We start from the raw sequence: 8988 nt of genomic DNA, 5'->3' as shown, positions 1-8988 counted from the left end.
CGCCTGCTTCTCGGGCACACTTACGCATGCCCAAGAGTGCTGAGGACGCGCCCACCAGAAGACTCTATTCCCACACTACCCAGAATGCTACGCGGTGCTGGCGTCATGACGTCGCGACGGGGCGTGCCCCGCGCCGTGATTAAATTATCCGTGCTGTATGAGGGAGCGCAACAGGAGGTCGCTTCCTCTCAGTTCTGGAGAGGATTTAATCTGGGTACGGAGAGAGCTGCCGTCCTGGTGTGGCAGCTCTGCTTCCGGGTCAGGCTGTGACGCATGCGCAGAGAGTTGGGTCTGGTTCGTTCCTCTCCCAGCGTTTTGGGAGACTTAAGGGTTTGGAGATCCAAAGCAGAGGACCACAGTACATCCGCGAAAGTCGCCTTCTTCGGGACCGAGGGACACAACGAAGATTATCCGGCCCAAGCCGACCTGAAACCGCTTGAGCGACGGCCATGGCGGCTCTAGTGAGTATTAATGAGGCGGGGATGGGGGTGTCGCAGGACAGACCCAGGGGCCTCTCCTCGTCTCACAGACCGGTTCTCTCTCAGCAGGGCCCCGGCAGCCAGAATGTCACCGAGTATGTCGTCCGGGTCCCCAAGTAAGTCCCTGTCCATTCACACCAGTACCTCCGCCCCGTGGTGTTCCCCTCCGGGCCATGGGGCAGCTCACGCAAGGCCGGCCCTGCCCACCCCCCGCTCCCTCCCCTCTGTGCAAGACACAGGAACCGATACACCTTGATAATTAATGTCAGGGTCGGTGACTTTGTCCTGTTTCGAGGGTGTAATCATGGATTTGTGACTGAGTAAGCAAAAGACTCAATAGTGTCTTACCCATTCCAGGAACACAACCAAAAAATACAACATAATGGCTTTTAATGCAGCTGATAAAGTCAACTTTGCTACCTGGAACCAGGTAAGTCTGTAATTCTGGGTGGCTGGAGCAGGGGGCTAGCCCCGGGTTGGTGGTTGCAGCCTTACTTTTCCGAAACGATGGTGCCCAGACCTGTAACTCCAGCAGACCTGTGTGATTCCAACCGTTTGGAGGCTGAAGCAGAAAGACTGAGTGTTTTAGACCAGCCTGGGCAACATAAAGAAAAGAAAAAGCATGCTTGGGGATGTGGCTCAGCTGGCAGCACTCACCCAGTATGCAGGAGGTCAAACTGCACCTAGGCAGCACCCATGCTGGGTGTGGTGGCACGCTGCTGTCATTCATCCTGGCACTGGAGAGGGGTAGGCTCTCACCAGAGTAGGCTCAAGTGAAGCCCAGGATCCATGGACCATGCCTTAAAAATAAAGTAAGCCAGGCGCGGTAGCACATTGGCTGTCAGAGGCAAACTCTGTGAGTTTGAGGCCGTTCTCTTTGGTCTACAAAGCGAGTCCAGGACAGCCAGGGCTACACAGAGAAACCCTATCTTGAAAACAAATAGTAAAGTACTGGGGAGCAGGATGGCTCACCAAGCCTGAAGACCTGACTCTCCAAGTTTGTCCTCAGACCTAACAAGTATGCCATGGCATGCATAACATCACACACACACACACACACAAAAAAAAACAGTTTTAAAAAGTTTTTGTTTTAAGATAAAACCATCTGGGTGTGGTGGCACCCCCTCCTGCCTTTTTTTTTTTTTTTTCTTCTTGGAGACTGTTTTTTTCTGTGTAGCTTTGGCTGCCTCCATCTCTCCTGTGCTGGGATTACAGGGGGGTGCCATCATGCCTGGCTCTGCACATACCTTTAATCCCAGCACTTGGGCAGCAGAGTCAGGTGGATCTCTGAGTTCAAGGCCAGCCTGGTCTGCATAGTGAGTTTCAGAGCAGCCTGGCTAGACAGTGAGATCCTGTCTCAAAAGAATAAAACAGAACACAAGACAGCCACAGCCACCGGTACTATTGCCCTAGCACCAGGGAACATAAGTTTGGAGCCAGCCTGGGCTACAAAACAAGATTCTTTAGATTAAAAAAATAATAAATAAGAAGAATAAAAAGAAAATTAAAGGCCAGAGTTTATTTTTTAAAGAACCATCTTGTTTTTATTTTGTTATTTCTTTATTATTTATATGGCATTCTGCCTGCATGTGAGCCAGGAGGTCAGAAGAGGGCACAGGATCTCACTATAGATGGTTGGGAGCCACCATGTAGTTGCTGGTTTGAACTCAGGACCTCTGGAAGAGCAGCCAGGGCTCTTAACCTCTGCACCCTCTCTCCAGCGCCAAAGGCCAGAGTTTTAAACTGTCCACTCTTTCCGGTGCTCTACTAGAATGTCACTGTCTGTGTGTGGGTTGCTCCTGAGCCTTTCCCAGGTGGACACTCGTCTTTAGTCTTGTACCTGTCTCTGTGATCTCATGGACCAGGCTGTTTTACTGAACTACCATATTCCCTGTGGCCAGAAGTTTTTGTTGCTCTTGTTTTTCGTTTCTCTATGTAGCTATGGCTGTCCTGGATTCACTTTGTAGACCAGGCTGGCCTTGAACTCACAGAGGTCCTCCTGCTTCTGCCTCCTTGAGTGATGGGCTTAACGGCTTGCACCACTGTGCCGAGCTGGCCAGAATCCTTTCTGTGTGTCTGCTGTGTGCCTGTCAAGGCCACAGTCGGCCTCAGGTGTCTTCCTTCATCACTCCCTACCTTATTATTATTTCCATGACACCTGTTGGATTCCAGGTGTAAGAATGATAGTTTGTAGATCAGAGAATGGTTTGCAGGAGTTCGTTCTTACCTTCTGCCATGTGGGTCCTGCGGCTTGAACTCAAGCCTCAGGCTTGGCAGCAGGTGCCATCTCACAGGCTTTCTACACTATTTTTTGAGTTGGGGTATCTCATTGAACCTGGGACTTGCTGACCTGTGAGTTCCAGGGACTCTCCCGTCTACACCTTCTTCCTGGGGTCTCGGATATACACTGCCATGCCCAGCTTTGTCCGTGGGTACTGCAGGTCCGGACTCCCGTTCCTCATGTTTGTGAGCCAGGTACTGTGCACACTGAGCCATCTCCATGGCCCTGTCTCTGGGCAGAGTGAGCAGGTGCTCATGTGCCTGCCCTTTTGCCACATGGGGTCTGCTGGGAGCACAAAGGGAGACAGACAGGGTGTTCCTGCTCCTGCAGGCCCGCCTGGAGCGAGATCTGAGCAACAAGAAGATCTACCAGGAGGAGGAGATGCCAGAGTCTGGTGCAGGCAGCGAATTCAACCGCAAGCTCAGGGAGGAGGCACGCCGGAAGAAGTACGGCATCGTCCTCAAGGAGTTCCGGCCTGAGGACCAACCCTGGCTGCTCCGTGTCAATGGCAAATCGGGCAGGAAGTGAGTGGTGCTGATGCGTGTCTCTCACACATGCACACTTGGGGGCATCTTCTCAGGTCTGTTCCCAACAGATTGGGGGTCCCAGTACCACCTCCTTTATTAAAATTTAATTTTGGAGGTGAAGCCGCTGGGTGTTGTTGGCCTGGCTCACCAGCCCAGAGGTGGCCGTGACACTTACTGACCCTGTGGGAGAGAGCACTTCATGGCAAACAAGGTGGAGTCTGATAGTGCCAGTGACACGGCCTCTATGCACGGTCATTCAGTGACGGGATGGCTGGAGGCTGATGGCGTGTGGCCCTCGGTAGCCAGGCTGGGTTATAGGCTAGGAGCAGAATCCACAGCCAACATGGCGCCCAGGTTCTGGCAGCGCCACAGGTGGCTGGGTGATGGTTTGGGCTAAGGAGATGGTGACCCAGGCCCTCTGTCCCTGGCATTCCTAGGAGAGCCCACATGGGTGCTGTGGCGGGGCGGATGGGGAGGGTGGCGCAGCAGGTCCTGTGGGTAGGGCCACGACCTGACCCAGGCTCTCCACAGGTTCAAGGGCATAAAGAAGGGCGGGGTGACAGAGAACACCGCCTACTACATCTTCACGCAGTGCGCCGACGGTGCCTTTGAGGCGCTCCCCGTGCAGAACTGGTACAACTTCACACCCCTGGCCCGGCATCGCACACTCACTGCCGAGGAGGCCGAGGAGGAGTGGGAAAGGTGAGGCGAGAGGGTTTGAGTGCAGACACCCTTGGAGCAAGCCCATCCGGTGCCAGCTTGGCGCGACCTGGCTCACCTGAGTCCCTGGCCTGGCAGCTGAGGGCTGGTACCGCAGATAGGCACAGCCTGGGGGTCCAGGGAGGCGCCTCCTGCTGGCAACTGCCTCAGTTCTAGCCTGGGAGGCAGAGAAGGCAGGTGTGGGGAAGCTGGACGGAGATGCTGGGGAGGCTCTGTGCCTGCCCGCAAGTCTGGACGCACGGCAGTGCAGGTTCCCAAGGGGCCAGGATTGAAATGGCAACAGCAGCCTCTCCCCGATGCTTAGTCTTACTCCGCGCATGACAGCTCCTTGCTCAGTGTGACTCCGGCTACCCCTTCTCTAATGAGTCATGAGATGAATTGTGAGGATGCAGGGTGGGGTAGTGCATGTCACCCTAGTCCTCAGAAGATGGCAATAAGAGCAGCAGGAGTTCAAGTCCGTGCTCTGCTGTATTTAGTTTGAGACCAGCGAGGGTTTTATGAGGTCTGGTCCAAAACACCCGGAAATTTGCCAGGTATGATGGTATACACCTGTAATCCCAGCACGCTGTTGAGTTCAAGGGCAGCCTGTTCTACAGAGTGAGTGCCAAGACACTCAGGAAAATACAGAGATCTTCTCACCAGTCCCCATATACACACACACACACACACCACAAAAACTTTTTATTTTTATTTTTTGCTGGGAACAGACCCTGAGCCTGGAGAGCTAAGATGTGAGGCTCCCAGGGGCTTAGTTGCACATGGACCTGAGGCCACCTCAGAGCTCACCCTATAGCGTTTCCAGATTTGGAGGTCTGAAATGGCTCAGACTGCATGCTCTGCCCCTTTTGTTTTGTTTCTGGTTGGTTGGCTGGGGGCTGGTTGGCCTATAGCATTCTGTGTGCCTTGCAGGGTCTTTCTGCCTTAGCCCCACAGTGTGCATGCCTTACGCACATCGTCCTGTCATGCCCACTTGTTTCTCTGGAGGAGAGGTGCCCTTCTGAGTGCCCTGGCCATTCTCCACCGTCCTCCTTGCCCAGGCAGCTCCTTTGCTGTCCCCCTCACCCCCCTTGCTGTGCACTAGGCCAGGCTGCTCCCTTACTGTCCCCCTCACCCCCCCTCGCTGTGTACTCACCCACTGTCCCCACGTGCAGGAGGAACAAGGTCTTGAACCACTTCAGCATCATGCAGCAGCGGCGGCTCAAGGACCAAGACCAGGATGAAGAGGAGGAGGAGGAGAAGCGTGGCCGGAAGAAGCCCAGTGAGCTGCGCATCCATGACCTAGAGGACGACCTGGAAATGTCCTCCGATGCCAGCGATGCCAGTGGCGAAGAGGGTGAGCAGGGACCCAGAGGACTTAGTTCAAAACGGCCATGCAGAATGAAGGCTACCAGGGAAGCTCCAGACACATGGTCACTCTATGAGTGGCCCTTTACAGAATCCCATGGGATCTGTTTGCTTGACTGTTTGGGCGCTGTGCTGCAGCTCACATGGGCCTGTGTGAGCATAGGCATAGGGTTTCTGTGACTGGGTAGCAGTACTGGTGGAGTAGGGTGAGGGCAGTGGGCTAGTTACTTGAACAGGAGGGATATCCGCCCAGGCTAGCTTTCTACTTTCTCTTAGAATTTGCTCAACCTCAGGTTCAGTCTCCCTGTCAAGATCTAACACATGAAAAACCACGCCAGGCTGCTGTGCTGCAGTGATCCAAGAACTCAGAAGGTCTGAGGCAGGAGGCTCCACAGTTCACAGCTGCCATGTCTGGCTACACGGACCCCATCTTAAAAAAGCAAAGGGCTAGAGCAGGTGGTGGTGACACGCCTATAATCCCAGCACTCCAGAGGCAGAGGCAGGTGGATTTCTGTGAGTTCCATGTGGTCTACAGAGCAAGTTCCAGAATAGTCACAGATATAGAGAAGCCCCATGTACAACAAAAACCACAAAACCACAAACAATAAAACCCCCAAAGGACTAGTTGGATAGTTCAGAGGTGGAGAGCCCTTTCCCCACAGTCCACACCCCACACCCCACAGGTATGTAGTGGGGGGGGGGGCACATAGGCTCCCTCAGTGAGGGCTGGGGTGGAGTCAGGGTGCTGTGCCCACCTAGAGCCCCGTTTGGGTCACAGCACTGGCATATTATACAGCTGTATTATAATTTATAACAACAAAATCACAGTTACTAAGTAGCAATGAAATGGAGTTATGGTTGGGGGTCACACATGAGGAACTGTGTTAAATAAAGAGTTGCTGCATTAGGAAGGTTGAGAACCACCGCTCTAGGTTGTGTCCCCACCTGAGGCACAGTTTATATTTATGTCCTACTTATACTGCAAATCAGCAACCTGTAAGACTCCTCCAGAAAGCTGTCTTTGGTGGCACAGGCCTGGGACCCCAGCACTGAAGAAGCTGAGGCAGGAGGTTCATTAATTCAGGGCAAGCCTGGGCTACAAACCAAGGCTTCATATGAAAAGTAAATTCTCACATGCATGTTTTTGCTGTAGAGTTGAACATCCATCACCATAATGACTTTTGGAATGATTTCAAATGTGTCTTAGTCAGGATTACTATTGCTGTGATATGACACTATGATCAAAGAAAGTTGGGGAGGAAAAAGTTTAATTACACTTCCATAGCACTGTTCTAGGAAGTCAGCCCGGAAACCCAAACAGGTTTGGAGGAAGGAGCTGAAAAAGAGGTCTTGGAGGGGTGCTGCTTACAGGCTTGCTTCTGTGGTTTGCTCAGTTTGCTGCTTTCTTCTTTTTTTTTTCTCTGAGACAGGGTTTCTCTGTGTAGTCTTAGCTATCCTGGGCTCACTTTGCAGACCATGCTGGCCTCTAACTCAGAGATCCACCTGCCTCTGCTTCCCAGAGTGTTGGGATTACGGGCGTGCCCAGCTGCGGTCAGTTTGCTTTCTTGTGGAACCCAGGACTGCCAGCCCAAAGATGGCACCACCCACAGTGGGCTGGGTGCTCCCGTCAATCACTAAGAAAATTAGCAGCCTGGGAGGCAGGGGCAGGCCCGGTCTACAGAGTGAGTCCAGGACAGCCAAGGCTACACAGAGAAACCCTGTCTAGGGTTTCTACAGGGTCACTATGGCCTGATTTTATGGAGCAGTGCTCTCAATTGAGGCTCCTTCCTCTCGGATGACTCTAGTTTGGGTCAGGTTAATGTTAATTCTAACATTAATTGTTAGAATTCTAACAATTAATTATTGTTAATTCTAACAATAATTCTGTCAGGTTAATTCTAACCTTGACAGAATTCCTGCCTTTCTCTCCTGGTGACTGTGAGTCCTCATGTCCCTATAGCGCTGCATGCTCAGATCCTTTATAAAAGTGTCAGATGTCAGTGACCGTGGCCTTGACTGTCAGTCTTTGAGGATAACGATGCACATGGCATCACGTTAGAGTTCCTGGCTAGGTGGGGAATGCTGCTCAGGGCACAGCTCCTGCCTAGAACCTCCTGGGGGTGTGGCTTGGGTAGAGCTCCCGCCTATCCCGCAAGGCTCTGGGCTCATCCAGTCTGAGCCCCTCTTACATCGCTTTCCATTCCCAGGCAATAGAACCTCCAAGGCTAAGAAAAAGGCCCCACTGACCAAGGTGGGCAGGAAGAAGAAAAAGAAGAAGGGCTCAGATGACGAGGCCTTTGAGGACAGTGACGATGGGGACTTTGAGGGCCAGGAGGTAGACTACATGTCTGATGGCTCCAGGTGAGGCAGGGGAGGCAGGCGGGAGGCAGGCCCACGGCCACCGGCTTCACAGACTCACACTCTTCTCTGCCCTACAGCAGCTCTCCGGATGAGACGGAGGGCAAGCCCAAAGTGCCCCAGCAGGAGGATGGTCCCAAGGGTAGGTGTCAGTTGGGGACCAGCTGGGAGGTGGGAGTCTGCTGGAGAGTTGCCTCATATCTGTGTCCCCAGGTGTGGATGAGCAGAGTGAGAGCAGTGAGGAGAGCGAGGAGGAGAAGCCCCCTGAGGAAGACAAGGAGGAGGAGGAAGAGAAGAAGGTCCACACCCCACAAGAGAAGAAACGCAGGAAAGGTAGATGGGGCGTTCAGTGCTGGTGGACAATGATGGACAGCGCCCTCTTCTGGACCCACTCGCAGAAGGTGCTGGGTGGGTGGGCTCTAGGGTCTCTGCTTATGATCCTTCTCTGGTCTGTGCAGACAGCAGTGATGAGTCAGACAGTTCGGAGGAGAGCGACATTGACAGTGAGACCTCCTCAGCGCTGTTCATGGCGGTAAGGGAAGGCAGGGCCCGGGGCTTGGGTGGGAATGAGGTTTGAGCCTTCAGACTCACATCACGACCTCTACAGAAGAAGAAGACACCCCCCAAGAGGGAGCGGAAGCCATCAGGGGGAAGTTCAAAGGGCACCAGCCGGCCTGGAACTCCCAGCACAGAAGCTGCAAGTACTTCTTCCACCCTGCGGGCTGCAGCCAGCAAGCTGGAGCAGGGTGAGTGCCCGGAAAGCCTGTCCCTGGAGGGAGCGGAGCAGAGCTGCCGACAGCCATATCCTTCTGTACACCTGGTGTCCCTGATGTGGACTCCCCAGACCTGACATTACTCTTTCCAACAGGGAAGCGGACAAGTGAGACTCCAGCAGCCAAGCGTTTGCGGATGGACACGGGTCCGCAGAGCCTGTCTGGGAAGTCCACACCCAGTGGCGGGTACGTTCACACAGGAGCAGGAACACAGGTGGGACTTGGCTCAAAAGACTCTTATGTGACCAGAGCCTCCCTCCCTCCCTCCAGTGACATCCAGGTGACAGAAGAGGCTGTGCGCCGCTACCTGACCCGCAAGCCAATGACCACGAAGGACCTGCTGAAAAAGTTCCAGACCAAGAAGACTGGGCTGAGCAGCGAGCAGACCGTGAATGTGCTGGCCCAGATCCTCAAGCGCCTCAACCCCGAGCGCAAGATGATCGCTGACAAGATGCACTTCTCCCTCAAAGAGTGACAGCAATAAAGAGAACAGACCCAGCGTGCGT

General features: G+C 53.6%; 1 protein-coding gene across 4 annotated transcripts; it reads left to right on the top strand.

The window, feature by feature from the left end:
* The first annotated feature begins 139 nt into the window (after positions 1 to 139).
* Gtf2f1 (general transcription factor IIF subunit 1) lies at positions 140 to 8981 on the top strand. 4 transcript variants are annotated; one of them, XM_060371312.1, is made up of 13 exons: positions 140 to 461; positions 549 to 595; positions 837 to 909; positions 3091 to 3284; positions 3819 to 3989; positions 5159 to 5340; positions 7559 to 7712; positions 7793 to 7851; positions 7923 to 8042; positions 8168 to 8241; positions 8317 to 8455; positions 8578 to 8668; positions 8753 to 8981. In XM_060371312.1, the coding sequence occupies exons 1-13, from the start codon at positions 450 to 452 to the stop codon at positions 8955 to 8957; spliced, it is 1521 nt and encodes a 506-aa protein (XP_060227295.1). In that variant the 5' UTR covers positions 140 to 449; the 3' UTR covers positions 8958 to 8981. The 4 variants fall into 4 exon arrangements, with proteins under 4 accessions (XP_060227295.1, XP_021488691.1, XP_021488690.1 ...); XM_021633016.2 differs by having other exon boundaries at positions 546 to 595; XM_021633015.2 differs by having other exon boundaries at positions 141 to 461; positions 7790 to 7851.
* The last annotated feature ends 7 nt before the right edge of the window (positions 8982 to 8988 follow it).

Source organism: Meriones unguiculatus, chromosome 17 (genome assembly GCF_030254825.1).
Source record: "Meriones unguiculatus strain TT.TT164.6M chromosome 17, Bangor_MerUng_6.1, whole genome shotgun sequence".
Lineage (NCBI taxonomy): Eukaryota > Metazoa > Chordata > Mammalia > Rodentia > Muridae > Meriones > Meriones unguiculatus.
This window is presented reverse-complemented; position numbering and strand designations above follow the sequence as displayed.

Bases quoted from the DNA above. Each gene is read 5' to 3' on its own strand.
- Gtf2f1 (XM_021633014.2), top strand. The intron at 8,242-8,316 runs GTAAGGGAAGGC...CGACCTCTACAG, and splicing joins CCTCAGCGCTGTTCATGGCG to AAGAAGAAGACACCCCCCAA. The intron at 8,456-8,577 runs GTGAGTGCCCGG...TCTTTCCAACAG, and splicing joins AGCCAGCAAGCTGGAGCAGG to GGAAGCGGACAAGTGAGACT.